The sequence below is a fragment of the Penicillium alfredii genome, assembly GCF_028826965.1.
Source record: "Penicillium alfredii strain IBT 34128 chromosome Unknown utg000007l_segment0_segment0, whole genome shotgun sequence".
Classification (NCBI taxonomy): Eukaryota; Fungi; Ascomycota; class Eurotiomycetes; order Eurotiales; family Aspergillaceae; genus Penicillium; species Penicillium alfredii.
Window position 1 is genome coordinate 3044689 of NW_026622704.1, and position 19289 is coordinate 3063977.

Here is a 19289-nt window from a genome sequence, read left to right on the forward strand (position 1 = left end):
GGAGGATAAGGTGAAAGGGAGAGGGAGAAAGGAAGAGAGGGACAAGGTGAGAAAGAATGAGAGAGCAGTGTGAAACGATGGCTAAGTCATACTCGGCCCAAGGACGGTTCAAATGGACTGGGCCCGAGACATGATACATTCCTCGTGGTTGTACGGGCTCCACCTGAATCATGTCCCCTTTCCCTGCACTTGTTTCTCAGGCGCATCCCCATCAAAGAGAGCTGCGTTTTCGAGACTCGTTATTTTCCCCAACCGGGGAAAGACATCGGTGCATCACTTGGATTCACTCAGAAGAATCCTGAGCATCCGCGATGATTTCACCGTTCGTGGAGCCCCTGGCAGAGCAGTGGAGAAGGAGAGAACCTAAGATCTAAGGTCCCCTCGACTGGCGTTGGTCCCGGGGATGTGGTCTGCCTGAAGGGATTTGTGGCCTGGTGGACCCGACATGGTCTCTTGTCGAGGGCCTCATCCTTCTTTCTTTCTCTCTTTCTCTCTTTTCTTCATTTCTTGAATTTCTAATTTTATTCTTCTGCCTTCCCCTCACCCGCTGAACTATCCGATTTTATGGGAAACGGCTGTGTACCCGTCCCTATGCCGTTTGTCATCCGCTCAGCTCCATCATGACTGAGTTGCCTGGGGACTCCGGTCCATATGACATCGAGGTGGACGGCGACGCCAGCGTGAGTCTCCTCGAACCACCCCGCCCATGGCCCATTCTGACCAGCGCAGTCTTCAACCGATGTCGACGACGCGAGCAGCGAACTGGCCTCTCTGACATCGTCCATTTTAACCTATGTCTATGAAAACGGTCGCACCTATCATGCATACCGCCCCGGGACTTATGTATGTCGGGCGCATCTCGCTTGAATCTTTCGGGATGTTTTTTCATCTTCTGACAGTCCAGGTCCTCCCCAACGACGAGCGCGAACAAGGTACCTTTCCCTCCCGCAGCGAGCTGTCATTCGAATGTTGAACGTATCCCACAGACCGACTGGATTGTATCCACCATGTGTTTCGCCTCTGCCTTGATGGAGAACTGTGTCAGACAAAGCTTGAGCACCCGCAGAGCATACTGGATATTGGCACGGGGACAGGTATCTGGGCAATAGAAAGTGAGTGGTGGGCGCTGCGGTTCGATGGCAGTCAACGTTGACTTAAAAAAAAACTTAGTGGCCGACGAATACCCAATGACCGAGGTGATTGGGGTAGATCTTTCGCCCATTCAGCCGGGCTGGTCGGACTTTCTTTCTTGTCTGTCTGAGGGATATTACGAACTGACAGTCATCAGGGTACCGCCGAATCTGCGATTCATCATTGACGATGCCAATCAGCCATGGATCTTTCCTTCGCAGCATTTTGATTTTATTCATATCCGTGGAATGTGCGGGAGCGTGGAGAATTGGCCGAGCTTCTTGCGCCAATGCTACGAGTATGTTAACTTGTGCCGTACCGGTACCTCCCCTCCCAATTGTGGGGGTTTTCTCTAACTGAAACAGTCACCTCAAGCCCGGTGGTCGCATTGAATTGGCCGAAATTGTTCCCCGTGCGCATTGCGATGACGACTCCATGCCGGAGAACTGCTACCTCCTGAAATGGCAAAAGGAATTTCACCGTTTGACGGCGATCCAGGGACGGGACTGGGACATCATGCCTCGTATGCCGAAACTCCTGGAAGAGGCGTTGTTTGACCAAATTGAGCCGAGCGAACAGAACTGTCCAATTGGAACGTGGCCAAAGGACCCCAAGCTGAAAGAGATTGGCCGCTACTTCCGCGCACAGTTCGCAGATAGCGCCTTGGACAGCTACTCCCTCGCCCTCTTCACTCGATTCAGCGACTGGAAACCAACCGAGGTTCAGGTTCTCATGGCGCACGTTCGGTCGGAGTTGAATTCGAATAAGATTCACTGGTATACCAAATTGTGCGTGGATCGTTTTGAATCTCGAGTGAACATTGCTGACTTGTGCTGTAGTTCTTTCGTCACGGCCCAGAAGCCATTGGCATAGCAACTTGATCGGAATTCGGGCTTTGTAATGGGTACGGAGTCAATGTCGCTGATTTACCAAGCATAGCATATGGCGAACGGGATTTGGGTGTTTTATTTTGATTTCGCGTTAATCCAAGCATGGCCAGAAAGTGGTTTCATTATATATCGAGTTTATACCTCCCTTCCTACAGCCAAAGTGCTATCCATTCGGATAATACGAATTGCATGCTCGGAAGAGTATTTAGAGATCTCATCAAATGCCTTCGTGTCTCACCCAACTCGATTGTCGTTAAGGCTGTGCTAGTATTACGTCTATATCTTCCGATATTAGAGTTAACTTTCACACGTTCAATCAATATTGTGGCCATAACCTTCATCTCATAGGTCGAGTTTGGGTAGGACAACAAAGAGCCAGCATAGGAACTTGGCGGGCATAGAGATTCGGTGTCATCACCATGGGACTAAGCGAGGAGAATTCTAGATATTTCTCTTTAACACGATATAAGACGCTGCCACATTTCTGCTTTTCTAGGCATCCTCGATGACAGATGTTTATCTGAACCCAAGTGTGGTTCAATAGAAGGACCAACTCTTTAGGTTGAAAACGAGATTATTATTCGGACTTCCGGATTTTAGCCTAGACTTGATAGATAGATATAAAACTCAATTCTAACTACACAAGTTTCTTTCTAAAGATAGACCTATATTCTGTATTAGAGATCAAAGATTCAACTAGTACTAATACCCGAATTATATTCATACTATAAGATGATACTATAAAATGCAGGTGACCACAAACAAAAATATTGGATTGATCAGTAAATAGGCTTCTTGAGCGCCTCTCCCCTCGACCATCTCTCCAATTCCCCAACCTGCTGCTCATAAAATCCGTTTAGGACACTTTCCTCCATGAACGCAATATGTGGTGTCACCAGCACCTGGCTTTTGCCATTAGTGCCCCAATCCGAGTCTCGCCACTCACTATTCGCCGGCAAGGGTTCTAGGTTGAACACATCCAACGCAGCTCCTCTAATCTTCCCTTCCTTGAGAATTCCCAGCAAATCTTCCTCAACAACTAATGGCCCCCGAGAGGTATTCACGAAGAAAGACGAAGGCTTCATCTTCGACAAGTCTTGAGTCGTGATCAAGCCCCGTGTGCGATCGGATAAAAGCAGATGGACACTCACTACATCTGACGTCGCGAAAAGTTCCCCACGACTCACAAACTTGAAGGTCTTTTCACCATCTGGACCTTCAACGGGTAGCCCTTGAGATTTCGCTTGCTCATCAGCAACGCTCTGAGTCAAGTTTGGGCTCCAGGCAATGATCTTCATGCCAAATGCAAGGCTCATAATTCGAGCAACTGATCTGCCGAGCCGGCCAAGCCCGACTAGACCAAGAGTTTTGTAAGAAACACCAGTGACAAAGCTGGTCTGCCATTTTCCGGCCTTCACAGCTGCATCATTCTGCGCAATGTCGTGAGAAGTCGCGAGGATGAGGGTGATGATGTGTTCCAGCGTAGTATCAATGGCTAGTTTATCTTCTGTGCCTGTTACAGGTATACCCCGCGAGTGGCATGCCTCCATGTCAATCGCCTTATTGTGACGACCACAGCTCAGAAGCAGTTTGAGTCGAGGAAGGCGCTCAATCAACTCTCTGGGAAACGGGGTTCTCTCTCTCATTGTTGCTGGGTAAGTTAGTATGGAGCTGTCAGGCGGGGATCAGACCATCTTTACCAATGACTTCAAATGGCTCCAATCGCTCAGCCAGCTCATCCCTCTCGGCCTGTGTTGTGTCCGGGTGATTATACGGTGGCAGTGTTGCTGGAAAATGTTTGACAACATAAATTGAGGGGTCCAACTTGGCAAAGTGCCCAGGGGCAACACCGTGGTAATCATCAAGCACGGCTACTTGAGTGACCATCTTTGGAGTTTCTGGCTAGTAGGGAATTTCGTTCACTGTCGAGAAGGAGCAGAAGAGAATTTACTGGGAGTATGGCATCTGCTAGCCCCCACCAGATCAGGTGACTAACTGCCCCTTTATGGTATAAAGTCGTAATAAAATAAAATAGATAGTCTAGTAGATCCTCTTATCTTCATATTAATGTACTGGGATTTAGCGTGTCACCGTTTATGCGGCTCCTCTTACCTTTGAAGCGCTTTATAGGCCCCACGAGAATGTAATTAGAATTAAGAATGATCAAGGTCATAGAAAACTAGTATATATGCATACTTCGTAGGGAAGAGATTTTCATTTTCTAATGTTATTCATTTTGCCATATTTACGTCCGAGCAGGGCCTGACTCGAATAAGTGAGGTTTTTTTTTTTCGTAGGGCATGTCCTTTATACAAATCCATCGGGCAATCAGCCGTTAGGTGAGAGATTTTGGACCAGATAAGAATGGCAATTACTGGTGATACCTACATATTACCTCTTTTTTTTTCAAATTGGACATAGAATACTGCAATCACTCCGGTATGGGGTTGCCAGGTAAAATTACATACAGTGGAAGAGAATTTTGCGAGGTACTGGTAAGTTATGAAAGGAGCCGGTTAGATAGTTCAGGCGATCCTCTAGATATTATTTGTTCCAATCAGATTCAGTATGTCATTTTCCATTTAATCAGCTTTCTTCTAGGATGCTTTCGGGAGGCGGAGGAAGAATCCCTTCCGCCCGAGAAGGATCTCCTGGGCCCGAAGGATCTCCTGGGCCCGAAGAAGGATCTCGTGGGCTCGGACGAAAATTTCGTAGGTTCAAAGAAGAATGATGATCATCTACAGGATGGCCAGGATCGTGATTCTCTTGATTCACATATAACACGTTCCTTACCTTGATTACTAAATCATTCTCGCTACACCTAGATGTGATACTTTACAGCACGAGAAAGCTGGGAATATCTTGCTCCACGCGCAGTATATATATATATATATATTTGCACTCATCTAACACCGAATACAACAAAGCATCAGCCTTTGAGCCTTCTTCTCCAACCATTGACCATGGAACGATTCCAAGCTCTCTCGCTCTTCCAACCTTCGAACTTTAATGCGGCAATCAGCAGGGACAACGATGGACATGTCTTTGGCTCTATGCTTGGAATTCCACACCCACAAGCAGCCCGCATTGTAGCTATGCTTGGGTTTGATTTCATCTTTGTGGACACTTTGCATGTGTAAGTTCAGTATGATCTCAGTCGTTCTATTTGGTTCAACCTGACCAAAATGTCTGTCCGGTAGGCCAACCAACCCGGAGACTCTTGTGACCGTCATTCAAACAATTACTCTTGCTAGCGGAGGCAAGACTTGTGCGCTTGTTCGAATTCCGAGCCCTGACTCGGATTTATTGCCTTACGCTTTGGATGCGGGTAAGTGATAATTCAATCGTGGGACCTGGGCTGAGCACCTAAAACTGATTTCATAAGGCGCCTCTGCTATCGTCTTCCCCCAAATCGACACAGCTGCTCAGGCAGCCGCGGCCGTATACAAAGTGCGGTACGCGTATAGCGGTGGAACGCGGTCTCTTTCGCCACTGGCCTTGATGGACGGGATTACAAACATTGCGCCCGAGGGCTGGACGGCAGAGACAATTGCGGACAGAAATATCGCCGTCATCTGCCAGATTGAGAGCGTGGTAAGGGTTGCCCTTGGAGTCTGCCCCTGGGCCTGCTCACCATATAACCCAATCGAGAAATCGCTGACCAAACCGAAAAGCTTGGAGTCGAGAATGTTGATGCTATCGCAAAGACCCCCGGCGTTAACGCCCTCATGATTGGGCTTACAGACCTTAAGGGTTCGCTTGGTCTACCAATGCGTGCCTCTAAGGGGAAGGCCGACGACCCAAAGCTTTCTGCCGCTGTTGCTGAGATCGTGGCTACCTCAAAGAAACATGACATGCCGCTCATGATTCCTGCCTTCAGGGAGAACCCTGATATGGAATGGCTACGGAACTTCAAGATAATTCTAACCAGTATCGATACTTTGGCTGTGGCGAAAACTCATCGACAGGAACTCGCTCGAATGAAGGAGGGTCTGTCCGGATATCAGAACGGATATCAGAACGGACATTAGAACGGGCATGGGAATTGAATTGGTTATCGCGAGACCGTGATTTAGGAGATAGCATTTATCAATGCATTAAAAGTTTGTTGGTTTAGCTGACAGCGTCTGGCTCTTCTATTTATGTATACATTTTTATTGTACGTGAATCTAGTGAGGGGCTCAGCTAGAATTTATCGAACAGAAAGGTTCCTTCATACTTGTCAAAAAGGACGAAATTCTTTCATACAAAGCTCAGCTGATACATGATAAGAAAGGATGAGGTCAATTTCTTGTCGTTGGTGGTAGTCTACGAAAAAGGATGAGATGTATTATGGGTTTTAAGTGTCCGGGTGACCCTTTCTATTGCTTGACCACTGGACAGTGTTATGATCAAGCTAAGAGAGAATTCAGAAAAGACGCCTTACGTGAAAAAGAATTACGACATGGTAAGCCAGGAATAGCAACCTATTCTCATGTTTCCTCTATGAATCTCGCTATATCCAAACTCCATGAAAGCTCTCTTTAAAATTGACGCTAAGCTTTACGCTGCAGTTGGTGATAATTAAGCTCCTCTCGCGCCTTGCCAAGGGTAGCTCCGCCAGCAATCAATTCCCTGATGCTTTCCTCGCACTTCACTACCCACTGTGCAAGTTTAGCCACCTCGCGGGCTCGGTCCCGCGGAACAAAAACCACCCCATTTGCATCTGCTACAACGATATCTCGAGACTTGACATGTACTCCTCCGATCCCGATAGACTCGTTAACACCTGCCAGCTGGACTCTATCCTTAGCAGTCCTCATAAAGCGGCCAGATGTAAACATGGGGTAGTCATCAGTAAGGGCACGGTTCACATCACGGCACACGCCATCAATCACAGTTCCAGAGATGCCTCGAATGCCCGCGTACTGGGTCATAAGATCGCCCCAGATAGTACAATCTGTGCGGCCGCCATTGTCGATGACTATCATATCGCCCGGGGCGACGTCATCAATCCAATTACCAACCCCTCCTGGCGGATTACTAGCTGGTATATAGCGTACAGTAAAGGCTGGTCCAACAGTGACCTTTGTGTAATTGGTCAAAGGCATGATTTTCAGGGCTTGCCCTTGTATATCAAGCCTATCAAGCGCGTCAGAGACTGCAGGGGTATCCGAGCCGGCGAACAGCGCTACCAATTCTTGATCTTCGGCGTTGACGTTGTTGTAGTTTTGCACAGCGTCGACATGTGGCTCACTCATAGTCTCGGACACGGGGCGACTGTCTTGAACAGCTTGAGCCAGCAAGGCTTGACGACGATTGATATTCTCGCCAGCTTTCAAGACCCTCTCAATATGCTCTGCGGATACAAAAACCGCCCCGGAGCTATCGGCAATCACATAGTCGTCTTGATGGACCCCAAAGCCTCGTATCTGAATTGGTGTTCCAAGAGTAACTTGCGCTGATTTATGGTGCCCACTGGCCAAACCGCGACCATAAACCGGATATTCAGCCCGGCGTACGTCATTGTTGTCAAGACATATGCCGTCGATGATGGCGCCTCGAATGCAATGCGATTTCCAGGCATTGTCGATGATATCTTTCCCGCACGAGACGCCGTCGATGCCGCCTGAGACGACAAGAATGCGATCATCTCCTGTTCCCTCATCCAAGACAGAGGTAGAGGGTTGGATTGCAGCAGAGGTATACGGATCGACCTCAATTTTTACTGTGCTGATGCGCCCGACAATCTGAGGGCATTTCCATAATGGTTGAAGGCCATACGTTGCTCCACTAAGGCCGAGGGAATCCAAGGCATCCGACACTGTGTTGCTGTTCAGCGCTGAAAGCCGGTCCAAGGTGTTGCATTGAACCATTGTGCCAGAATGCTGAAATATGCTTCGGCACAAAGCAACCCGAGAAACCGGATATGATCAGAGAATGATGGCTGAGTGGACAACCAGAATATTAGAAGTAAGTTGCGGCAAGGATTCTCATTAGCTGAATAATACAGAAAAACAGGACCTCGAGAAGCTCTCCAACCGGGCACCATAGGCTTGGAGAAATAGGCAAGTGTAGAATATTCCGATTCCTAAAGGGGCGGAGCCGCGCACGCCGGGCGTAGGTCTACCCACCCAGTACAGAATGGCGAAACCAGATAAGAAACTGAATATTTGAATTTATCCCATTGTTATCTATTCACTCATTCACGTAACGGGTGTGTGTTTCGTAGCTAAGTAAGGGTGAATGAGGTAGTGAAAGTATCTATTTATACCTAAGCAATTTACATGAATCAACGCGACGGAGGTTGGTTGTGTACTTCGCGCAGGTCATACTGCCGACTAGTCCGTCAGCGAGTCAATAGGAGTGGTGCGTTTAAACAGTTAGTATGGTTTGTAATGCGTAAATCCTTATTTTGCTTTTTACCCAAGGATCCAGACCATGACACAGCCCCATCCATGGACAAAGACAAGGTTTTTGGATTAAGATAGAATGTATTTAACAGAATTAGAAGCCATTCATTCCTTCGGAGATATGTACTGTATGTACAGTATATATTGTATCTATACAGTACTATTCTCGTACGGGTTTCGTCATTTTCCACGTACAGGAAAAATACTACAAAAGGGATTCCAACATACACCATCTCAGCTTTACTGGACATGGCTCGGGGCCAGAACTTCCACTGTGCCCAGGTGGATTGCTGTAGATCACCCGCAATGGACCCGGTTGCATTTCTGCTTACTTTTCGCCCATACGAAATGCTTCCAGGAGGATTTCAACGAGTCGGGGCAACGGGGCCATTGTTTTCTTTCCTCGGTCGACAAAAATCATCCCGATTAACTGCGCATGTATGTGGACCAACGCTTTTGAGGACTGTCGATCACACTTTGCCCGAGCCTGGATTTTTGCCTGGATCACCACAACTTTTAAGCAGCTTTTTTCCAGGGGGAAAGAGGAAAGATCCGATATCATGTCTGATTCTACGTCTCAGGACGGGGAGAAAGAGGCTCAGCCTGTGCTGGGTTACGAGGTTGATTGGGAGGGCCCCGATGACCCTAGTGTACCGATCAATTGGCCCGAGTGGAAGAAACGAGGGATTATTGCTGCAATTTGTGCCATGAGATTTACGACGTCAGTTCCTTGGGTGACTTTCCTTGCTCCTCTAGAATGTTGACTGACTATCGAGTAGGCCATTCGCCTCGTCCATGATGTCCCCTGCCCTGCTTAGCATCGGCAAGGATTTCCCAGGCACATCGGATGCCCTTCTTAGCTTCACAGTCTCCATCTACGTAAGCAATTTGTCCCTTGACACCGCTGCTCCTTGCTGATCTCCTTAGATCATCGGCTTCGGATTGGGCCCGCTGATCCTGGCTCCCCTCTCCGAGGTATACGGTCGCAACGTGGTCTATCATGTGTCCAACGTTTTTTTCACCATCTTCATAGCATGCTGTGGCTTATCTCCTAACGTTGGGGCCTTGCTAGCCTTTCGCCTAGCGGCGGGCTTCTTCGGGGGCGCGCCCTTGACAAACGGTGGAGGTACTATTGCCGATCTGGTACCCGTCCACAAACGAGGACTGTGAGTGTCTCCAAAATTCAAGACTATACTTCTTAGCCACCATGTGGTAGGAGCTGATTACTTTCACTAGTATCATGAGTATCTTCTCTGCCGTTATGCTGGTTGGTCCAGTTCTAGGCCCAGTTATTGGTGGGTTTCTGGCGCAGGCCATGAGTTGGAGATGGATTTTTTGGATCCTGACTATTATGGTATGTTAGAGACTTAACATTTGTATTCTCTTCTTGTTTTCTATCTTGGGCTTTCTTGACCATTCTAACCAGAGCAGAGTGGTATCGCCAATATCTTGTGCTTCATCTTTCTTCGTGAGACCTACAGTCCTGTCTTGCTGGAACGGAAAGCCCGCTATCTTCGCAAAAAGACAGGGGATCCACTCTATCATCCCAAAGGAAAGTCATCGAAGACATTAGGACAGCTGTTGCTTGTCGCTATCACTCGGCCAGTGCGAATGCTCGCTAATCCGATTATTCTGGGTACCTCAATTTACACAGCGGTGATCTACGGGATATTTTACCTACTACTCACAATATTATCCATTGTCTTCCATGACCAATATGGATTCAAGGAAGGCATCGCTGGTCTAGCATATCTCGGAATCGGGATCGGTAGCGTCTTAGGCATGGTTATCTTTGGCCTATATAGCGATCGGATCTATACTAAGCTGAGTGAAAAGCATAAGGAGGCCAAACCTGAGTACGCTATTTCTTTTTTTTTTCTTTATATTTCTATCTCTTTCTGCTAATCTTTTCTTCTTAGATATCGACTGCCTCCACTGTTACCAAGTGCGCTTGCAATGCCGATTGGTCTGTTTATCTATGGCTGGACAGCACACTATCGCCTGCACTGGATTCTTCCTATTGTTGGCACCGGCTTCTGTGGGTTCAGCCTGATGGGTTGTCTTGTACGTTGCCTTCATCTTCTATTCTATCCATTCTACTAACAAATCTGGTCCCCAGACTGCGGTTCAAACTTACCTTCTGGATGGATTCACAATCTACGCATCTAGCGCTCTCGCAGCAAGTAGTCTGGTCCGAAGTCTTGCCGGTGGTCTCGTTTCGCTAAGTGGGCCAGGCCTTTATGACCGGATGGGCCTGGGTTGGGGAAACTCCCTTCTTGCATTTCTGTCGATCCTTTTTGGTCTTTCGCCTCTCCTGTTCTATAAATATGGCGAAAGATTGAGACAATGTCGGATTGGCGTTGATTAAAATAAAGCATAGATTAGAATAGATTCAATGGAAAAAAAAAAAAAAAAAAAAAACGGCTATGAGTATCTTTCCAATTATTGAAACTCAAAATCGACCACCTTCACGTTTCCTTGTCAAGTTTCTACGACTCTTCATAATTGCGAGGGCATTCTAGCAGTAGGACGCGAACTAACCTGTGTTGTGCTCATAGACTTAATGTATACATAGCCTTAGTGCCTCAGGCAGCATGCTGACTAGGCATCCGGTGTCACGACGATGTCAACAATGCCAACCCCCGACTTTCCTTGGCCAAAGCCTGGTTTTAATTCCGGGAAGTCAATGGAGTCAGACTACCTTCGGCCCCCTGAGCCCATTCGCATCAAGCGAAAGCCGGTATCCAACCCAGATCTGCGGGTTGCTCCCGATCCTACGGGGCGGACCGCTCATGCGGCAAGCACCCCAGCTCTTGTCCCAACCCCATTGTCGCAGCCCCCTCCTACATCGACTTGTATGGACCACAGTACCGGCCATCCACTCCAGGTTCGTTGCAGAGACCACGAACAGCGGGCGCGGCAGCGGCGACTCCCCCGCCACCCACCCCGGCCCAAAAGGCATACGGGGAAGCCCGACACTTCCTCGGCGGTTTGATCAACCACCCCACGGAGTCAAACCGCCATGTGACCATTTTGCGACATTCCCACGGTCTTGTGTTTTATTGCGGGAATTCTACGTCGGTTGAGGTCTCGATCTTCGCAGATGCGCCGTTGCCATCCGATCGCACTCTGTGGTTGCAGAGCAAAGGCTGGACTGGCAAGACGGGCATGCGCGCCAAAGCTCTGCTCCGTCTTCGTGATAACTGGTTGGAGGTCACTCCAGCCATGCCGTTGCGGGCCGAACAAGTCAATCCAGACGATGAGCGAGCTTGGCAGCGTGACATTAAGAAATTCCGGAAGAAGGCTCCGGTGCGTCCGCGCAATAGGCACCAACTTAGGGAGACCGCCGTCGTCCGCATCCCTGCTGATGCTGGCGATGGATATTTCCAGCTTGTGTTGTGCCAGGGGGCAAAGAAGAAGGTCCTTGGCAACAGTCCCGTGTTCCGCGTGCTTTCGACTTCAACCAGCCCCAGTTCCATCCGCGGCGCCAGTTTAAGCACGCTCCCTTTGGAAGTCGGGGCCATGGTGGTGAGTCTGTATGTGCAGACCGCCGCCCGAACGGCGATGACCCCTGCGGCGTCAGCCATCAAAACCCGAGTGGATCGATATCGGCCGCCCTGGTTGGACCAAACAGCTGCACACAAGGCCTATTCGGCGAGCGGGGCCCAAGATCGTGTGAATGGAATTGTGAATTTCTACCGTGGGACAGATGGAAGAGCCCACAGCCAAGCTACATCGTCTGAACTTGTGCCAAATGATACGGTTGTTCTTGATGACGGGCCCCAACCACCATTTCCCATGAACTTCAAAGCTCGCGGGCAACTTGATCACGTTGGGTCACCTGCCAGTCCATGTGATACTCCAAGAATCACCTTGTCCAAAATGCCCGACTGGGTGACAGAGCACTTACGAGGCTATTTCTTTGGTTGGGCCCGATTCCATTTTAACTCCAGCAAAGAGGCACCAGAAAGTCCTTGGTGCCCGAGTGTGTTGTCCGTGCGGACACTGGATCCTTTACAAGCCACGAGGGTCAATCTCGCCGAAGTTTCCAAACGCGTGGTCACCCTTCGTCTTCTAGACGAAGTGCCTCTGCAAACAAGCAAGGTCGAGGTCCGGGTCATGGGCTTTCTTCGCTCCGACATCCCACCCCCTACTGGCAGCACCAGCGAAGAGCTTGCCGAAGCCCACGCAGCAGCAGCAGAAGCCGCCATACTTGCTGATGCCTACGATGCCTCGGTAGTGCAAAATACTTTGGGTCATGTGGCCTGGGCCGCAGATGAACTCAGCCCAGCCGAGCTGCAGCGACAAAACTCTGGCTGGATAGACCGTACCCGTGAAGGATATGCGAATCTTCGAATGCGCGGGCAGAAATTGGTGGAGCAGGTGCCTCTTTATCGACTGGGGGTTCGCTCCGCGACAGATCAAATTCGAGAGCAACAGGTGGCCCTGAATGGGTTTTATATCGTGCGATAATCTTTCTTTCTAGTGGATATCTTTGGGGGCCAATTCACGGTTCAATACTGAATTTAATACGTATAGGATGCCTGTACAATACTCTGAATGTATAATAATAGACCTTTGGTAGAGGTTGCGTCCAAGAAATGACTATGTTAGCTACTATGGATCTCAAGTATACAACAATGCATATTCATGTCTAGTAAAGGACGTCGCAAGAACATCAAGGGTGCACAATAGAGGAGCTCTGGCATCTCGTCGATCTCACGCCTAGGGTCCAACCGGTGGCTCCGAGGCAGCCAAATTGCACTGACGGAACAAGCGCACCTCATCAGGCTTAAACGCCCCGACCACCGAGTGTAGCACGCCTCGGTTGTTAAAAAGCACCATATCCCCGTCCTGCCAGTCGTGTGTATACACATACGGGGGGCTGATGGCGGGCCGTTGCAACTTGTAGACGATATCCCGCACCCGTTCCAGGTCGTCGATGACTGTCCCGTCCGCGCAGTGGATTCGACGAACAGCAGACGGGTGGATCTGCAGCGCCAGCTTTCCTGTCACGGGATTCTTCCAGGCCATGGGGAAAATCATGATCTTGGTCGGGTCGATAGGGGGTAGTTCGGACTCGGGCAGTTCCCGGTTCTCCGAGTACATGCCCAGCCCGGTGGGGAGGGAGCGCGCCGAGCTCATCCAGATGTATCTGCAAAGGGGGTCAGTGTTTGAAAATGCTGGATTTTGCAGAAAAGGAGGGAGGGGCCAAAGAGCCTTACGGGTGTGGCGCGTATTCGATTTTGCTCGTCCGCACAAATTCCTGGTCCTCTGGAGATAGCAGCTCGAACATGCGTTCACCACTGACAAACGCCGTCGTGCCGAGCGGCACATCCAGTGTTTCCCCTGAACCATCATCGTATAGGAGCGTCTGGCGGCGGCCTTTGGGCACCTCCACGGCCATGAGCGTTGTCACCTGTGGCGGGTACAGGTCATAAAGCGCGGCGTCAATGTGCCAGCGGTAGAATCGCGTGAAATCATAGTCTTTTTCGTCGGGGATATGGTCTCGGTGGAACGTCCGGTGGTGCGGATGCCGCAGCTGGACGTTCTCCAAGCCTTCGTACGACGGCACAAAGCCATTTCCAATCACCTGGACCTGTGGCTGGTGGGGCACCGTCTTCAGGTCTGGGTGGAGGATGCTGCGCTTGGCGTCGAGAGTCTTGCCATGGCCATAGTTGTCCGAGGCCGGGTCGAATCGTTTGGTGAGTTCGTACTGCGCTTTGGGGGACAGCTTCTGTTGGTTCTTGAATACAACAACGTGATAGTGGTACAAGGCGTTGCGGATGCCAGTAAACTGCTCATCTGTAAGGCTTTAGCCTCGACTCGTCACAAGGATAGAGAGTATATTGCGAACCGGTCAGGTTCTCCAAGTCAACACCGTCAATCTCCGCACCGAAATCGATCTTGGAGCCCGGTGGGGGTTGTAGCGGACGAACAGCAGCTGGGAGCACAGCCATGGCTGGAGATCAAAACTCTTGGCCCTATGCGAGATGATTTTAAACTTCCTCAAATACTCGCGGCACTCCGGATAGGTTGACTCTGGGGATGCGGTTGACGGCGGGCACCGAAGATAAATGAGATGATGTCAGGGCTTATCAGATAAGATAGTCAAGAGATGACAAAAGGGCATCGATAATTGCGGGTCGCAAAGAAACTTGGAACGCCAACATAGAGCTCAGACAAGATGACCGGCAGAGTGATCCAAGAAAAATCAGAATTTTGAAGGAAAAGAGACTTTCTGACACCAACTGTACCTAAAGGTGGTCCGGACCGGGGCAGCAACCGCCATGGTTAACATACTTAACTTCATTGCCCAAGACATTAGATGATAAGCACGCAACGTATGCCGAGATATCAGGATAGAGTCTTCTATTCTACCTTGGGAATAGTCTTTTTGAAACACGGGGGTCTCAGTCTGCATGCTTAAGAGCATCTATCAGCACTACCCAGAAGACCACGACTATGATGGAAATTATCAGTGATTGTTCTTTCTTTCGCGAAGAGTCAAGAGGGTATTACACAAAATCTCTATTTATAGCGTAAGATCGACCGATCTGAGGAGTCGTTCTCAACTAGCGCGAAAGTAAGTTTCCGAAAATTGGCGACTTCCGCGGCCTTCAATAAATCGAGGATTGCCATGTTGATTGTGGTGTTACCAATCACCATCTCGTAAATGGTATAGCGGTCCCCTATACTAGCTCCGAGATGTTACTGTAAACGCTCATCGGAAGGTTTTTTTTATTTTAAATTAGACATAGAGCCTGTTCTAACTCTGTGGGGGCTTTCTAGATTCTTTCAATTCCTCCTCGACTTCATTTCCTCCGGAAAAGAGATAATTTACATCTCCATTTACCTCACGGAGCGGTCTCTTCTACAGCTACAGTGGACTCAAATCTACAGAGTATGACACCAGGGAAGGTGAGCCTGCCGAGGCTGATGGTCTTGGCTTTGCTGGCACGCCTTTGCATGTCCGCACCGGTAGAATAGTGACAGAGCACTATTGGCTTCAAATCCGTTCATCCTGTACGTCAAACGCCCTTAATCTGCACCTCTTTTTTATTTTCCCACTATATGTAATTGCCTCCCTAGTATATAACACTAATTACTACACGTGGATTACCACTTTGGCACTTGTACAACTGGCAGTGAGAATCGTCTGTTTGATCTGCAAGCCGGGATATTATTACGACAGACGAATTCATATTCACATTTCAGGGACTGATTATTCAAAAATCGGCAAAGACCCGTCACCAAAATTTCCACCACGGCCCGCGGGGTCTGGGCGGCTGCTCGGCTGCAATGATTTCTTGCAACCCCGTGTGCATATCCACCTCTTCGGGACGCCATGCCCAGGGATCGTGCCAAAACAGAACTCGATGGCTGAAATAAAGCACCAGGAAGGCAGGAATACCAATGTACGCAGTGAAAAAATTGCTGACAGACCACTCAGACGGGAAGAACACAGTGAAACCGTTGATGAGGGCCATGAACGAGGCTCCAAAGAGACCAAAGATGACCCCGTAAGGCTGCAGCCGCGATTTGTATGGCAGCTCGATGCCCTGCCTTTGGATTGCCTTGCGAAACCGAAAGTACACGACACAGCAACAGATCCAGGAAATAAATCCCGACGTGTTAGTGAAGTTGACAAACCAGTTGAACACGATGGAGCTGGAATTGCCGACGGAGAGGTATGCGAGTGCGGAGAAGCACGACGAGGCTCCCACGGCGTAATACGGCACACCCCACCGGTTACAGGCCTTGAAAATGCTGGGCGCATTGCCTGACATGGCCAGCGAATATAGCGACCGGGACGACATATATAAAAACGAGTTACCGGCAGACCAGGCCGACGTCAAGACTGCGGCGTTCACAATGTGGTCCAGAACGGGGATACCGGCATTCTGAATGCCCACAACAAATGGTGACCCATTGACAGTGCCATCGTCGTTGGTCAAGCGCTTTGCATTGGAAGGGCAAATCACCCCAATGGCAAGGGCCCCGAAAATATAGAAGAAGACCAGCCGGTATATATACCGCCGTGCGGCCGAGGGCACGTTGCGCCGAGGCGATTCCATCTCGCCGCCACTGATGATGATCAATTCCGGGGCAAAGATAAAGGCAATGGCGCTGCTGACGGTGCACTTCAGCAAGCCCACAAATCGCCCGGCATCTCCCTGCGCAAGAGACTCGTTGAAAGACCCGGGCTGTTTCCAGTAGTGAAACCCCAGTCGCTGGCGATTCGGCCCACCGCCCCAGAACAATATAAACGACAGGGCGAGAAGGCCGATCAGGGTGATAATCTTGATCCCCGAGAACCAAAACTCGGACTCGCCGTAGAATCGCACGGGCAGAAAATTGAGGGCAATGATCACCACCATCATGACGGTGATCCACACCGCGATATTGATGCTGGAATCTGTATCCCAGTATCCGATGACCAGCCCTGCGGCCGTGATCTCATACGGTACCAGAATTCCCAGCGAATACCAGTACAAGTATCCCATGGCAAACCCCAGACTGCGCGACACGTATCGGAATCCATGGTAGCTCATTGTGCCCCCATGCACCGGAAGATAGGCGCCGACCTCAGCGATGGCTGTGACCAGGCCAAAAACCACCATCGAAATGAAGATATACCCCAGGAGTAGCGATGCGGGACCCCCTGTGGCGAGCGATTGACCTGATGATACGAAAAGCCCTAGATTGCTCTATGTCAGCCATCATGGTCGAAGGAGAGCGATGCACTACAGACTTACCCGTTCCGATCGTGCCTCCGAGGGCCATGAGCTGGACATGGCGGTTCTTCAGACCGCGCTGGGTGGTCGCATAGCGCTCATCCAGCAGGTCGGCCTCGACCAGGGTGCGGACTGCATGGCCTTTCTCGGTAAGAGGCGGTTGATCGGCCATTTCACCTGCAGGCGCGGATGCAGGTTTAATTGTGATGGCAAAAAGGCAGCGACAAATGAAGGGGGGTGAAACGGAATGGTCCAGGAAATCGCAAGGCGAAACACTTTTCTTAAAGGGATCGCATTCTCCCGCGACTCCCACCAGCCACCATCCTCTGCGGCATTTGTGACTGGCCCAAGGAGGTCCGTGATAGCCAGGCCAAGCCGCTAAGAAGCGGGTCCGGGGTAAGACACGAGATAAGAGAGGCCCGAGGCTTTGCCCCTCTTGCCCTGCAAAAACAATGCGTCGATTGCATTTCTTATTTCCGAGGAATTGACTTCTTAAATTCCCAGGTCCTTTGAATGGCCTGCAAGAAGCTCTCCGAAAGAAAAAGAAAAAGAAGAAAAGAAGAAGAAGAAACGAATCAGCGATCAGTGAACAAGATTGAAATTATTGAATAAAAGAAGTTTGAAGCCACACGGCATTCAGGAGGCTGCAACATTGAACGCCAAGGCACTTCCAGGCCACCGGTCCGGCGACCGGTCCGGGAAGCGAGGCGTAGAAGAGATAGCCGGTCTGAGGGGGCCAGAGACAGTCTTATCACGGAGGCAAATCATCACGCGTACAACAAGAGTGCACGTAACTAAGGGCGTGGGGCGAATCTACTCGAGTCCCTCCTGGGCCAATCACATCTACATATTTGTCTACACATCTACACAGCGTTGATATGTTCTATCGATGGATTTTATATAGTATGCCGATGTTTAAAGCAATAAATTTCCAACAATGAAATAAGAAATACACCTTTGCTTAAATAAATATCAACTGCTGGGACACACAATTCAGAAGCAAAAGAATTCAGAAGTCACAAAAAGCCGTTCTCCATGCTGATGGATGATAATAGTCGCAATTGCCATGAGAAATCAAACATACATAATGCGATCACTCCTGTTTCATGGACCACCCACTGCTTCGGGTCCAATGATTATCGACCACTTCGAGTGACTGGCCGCGGCTTCAGGTGCTTGAGTTCGGGATCGGTACAGTACACGCCACGATATCGCACGCAGCATCCACAGGCCCGGGTGCAGTGCATGTAGCTCACGCTCCCCGAGGGATCCCGGATCGTCTTCCAGGTTCGCTCGCAGCAGCCACAGTCGCGGGCACAGCAGCCCCCGCGGAGCTGACAGTAGACCTGTTCGATTTTCCACAGTTTTCTCGGTCTTCGACGCAGCGATTGGAGATATTCGCGGACAAGAGGTCCAGATGGTTTGGCCTTTTCGAGGTCTGTCAGTTTCTGTTGGTGGTGCCCGAAGTCATGGTTGAGTTGTCGGAGTTCGAGTTCGCAGGCGCGAATGCCGTTGAGGTCTGCCACGTCCGTAGAAACCTGTTCATTGACCTGGTTCTGGAGATAGGCGAGTTTGGCCCCGAGGTGCATCTCGCGCTGGATAATCTGATTGCCAACCCGGGTTTCCGCTCGATGCTGGGAGATCCATTTGCGTTCGATCTTGGCTCGCTGCCTCTCTCGAAATTCTTGCAGATACAAATGGAGATCATTGGCCTGGAGATGACGCTGGAGTTTGGCCTTGAGGTTTGTCGTCGAGGCCACCACAGACGAAAGCACGGTGCGGAGAGACATCGAGTCTTGGTATTGTGATGGAGATGATATGGTACTTCAGGGTTCGATGGGATGGACGAGTCTTGATCGAGATGGTGATGGAGAGTGAGGTACTGTGAAGAAATCCATCTTCCCAGTCTTTGGAAGCAGATCCAGGCTCCGACACTCTTTGGGAGTCGGAGGCCAGGAGTGATCTAGTGGTGATGCGATTTGGTCAAGTCCAAGGTTACCACACCCGACTAGGCCGATTCGGGCGTCGGCGAGGCCGCCTGATTTGGCTGCAGATGGCTTCAAACATGCGACTTTCAATGTGGTGACTCGGAAAAAGAGATTTGGCCATTTTGGCCTGCCTTTTGTGGTAGATCGAAG

The 19289-nt window shown here is 49.9% G+C and overlaps 9 protein-coding genes across 9 annotated transcripts; 4 read left to right on the forward strand and 5 right to left on the reverse strand.

The window, feature by feature from the left end:
* Nucleotides 1-620: 620 nt before the first annotated feature.
* On the forward strand, nucleotides 621-2004 carry NUU61_005804 (class I SAM-dependent methyltransferase; the record flags this gene model as incomplete). Its single annotated transcript, XM_056656386.1, has 7 exons — nucleotides 621-680; nucleotides 730-843; nucleotides 905-932; nucleotides 987-1112; nucleotides 1171-1429; nucleotides 1497-1919; nucleotides 1971-2004. 7 exons carry the CDS (start codon nucleotides 621-623, stop codon nucleotides 2002-2004), a joined length of 1044 nt encoding a protein of 347 aa, XP_056511999.1.
* A 796-nt stretch (nucleotides 2005-2800) lies between these two features.
* NUU61_005805 (D-2-hydroxyacid dehydrogenase family protein) lies at nucleotides 2801-3908 on the reverse strand (the record flags this gene model as incomplete). The annotated part of the gene is made up of 2 exons (XM_056656387.1): nucleotides 2801-3672; nucleotides 3722-3908. The coding sequence occupies 2 exons, from the start codon at nucleotides 3906-3908 to the stop codon at nucleotides 2801-2803; spliced, it is 1059 nt and encodes a 352-aa protein (XP_056512000.1).
* A 1076-nt stretch (nucleotides 3909-4984) lies between these two features.
* On the forward strand, nucleotides 4985-6052 carry NUU61_005806 (HpcH/HpaI aldolase family protein; the record flags this gene model as incomplete). Its single annotated transcript, XM_056656388.1, has 4 exons — nucleotides 4985-5157; nucleotides 5222-5349; nucleotides 5407-5615; nucleotides 5696-6052. The coding sequence occupies 4 exons, from the start codon at nucleotides 4985-4987 to the stop codon at nucleotides 6050-6052; spliced, it is 867 nt and encodes a 288-aa protein (XP_056512001.1).
* Nucleotides 6053-6556: 504 nt separating this feature from the next.
* NUU61_005807 (RraA family protein) lies at nucleotides 6557-7876 on the reverse strand (the record flags this gene model as incomplete). Its single annotated transcript, XM_056656389.1, has 1 exon — nucleotides 6557-7876. One exon carries the CDS (start codon nucleotides 7874-7876, stop codon nucleotides 6557-6559), a length of 1320 nt encoding a protein of 439 aa, XP_056512002.1.
* A 977-nt stretch (nucleotides 7877-8853) lies between these two features.
* On the forward strand, nucleotides 8854-10781 carry NUU61_005808 (MFS transporter; the record flags this gene model as incomplete). The annotated part of the gene is made up of 7 exons (XM_056656390.1): nucleotides 8854-9134; nucleotides 9193-9292; nucleotides 9341-9579; nucleotides 9650-9767; nucleotides 9845-10269; nucleotides 10333-10477; nucleotides 10533-10781. The coding sequence occupies 7 exons, from the start codon at nucleotides 8854-8856 to the stop codon at nucleotides 10779-10781; spliced, it is 1557 nt and encodes a 518-aa protein (XP_056512003.1).
* Nucleotides 10782-11099: 318 nt separating this feature from the next.
* NUU61_005809 (uncharacterized protein) lies at nucleotides 11100-12886 on the forward strand (the record flags this gene model as incomplete). Its single annotated transcript, XM_056656391.1, has 2 exons — nucleotides 11100-11268; nucleotides 11325-12886. 2 exons carry the CDS (start codon nucleotides 11100-11102, stop codon nucleotides 12884-12886), a joined length of 1731 nt encoding a protein of 576 aa, XP_056512004.1.
* Nucleotides 12887-13138: 252 nt separating this feature from the next.
* On the reverse strand, nucleotides 13139-14373 carry NUU61_005810 (TauD/TfdA dioxygenase family protein; the record flags this gene model as incomplete). Its single annotated transcript, XM_056656392.1, has 3 exons — nucleotides 13139-13568; nucleotides 13639-14218; nucleotides 14271-14373. The coding sequence occupies 3 exons, from the start codon at nucleotides 14371-14373 to the stop codon at nucleotides 13139-13141; spliced, it is 1113 nt and encodes a 370-aa protein (XP_056512005.1).
* Nucleotides 14374-15663: 1290 nt separating this feature from the next.
* Nucleotides 15664-17323, reverse strand: NUU61_005811 (proline permease PrnB; the record flags this gene model as incomplete). The annotated part of the gene is made up of 2 exons (XM_056656393.1): nucleotides 15664-17114; nucleotides 17173-17323. 2 exons carry the CDS (start codon nucleotides 17321-17323, stop codon nucleotides 15664-15666), a joined length of 1602 nt encoding a protein of 533 aa, XP_056512006.1.
* Nucleotides 17324-18287: 964 nt separating this feature from the next.
* Nucleotides 18288-18941, reverse strand: NUU61_005812 (uncharacterized protein; the record flags this gene model as incomplete). The annotated part of the gene is made up of 1 exon (XM_056656394.1): nucleotides 18288-18941. The coding sequence occupies one exon, from the start codon at nucleotides 18939-18941 to the stop codon at nucleotides 18288-18290; it is 654 nt and encodes a 217-aa protein (XP_056512007.1).
* Nucleotides 18942-19289: the final 348 nt, after the last annotated feature.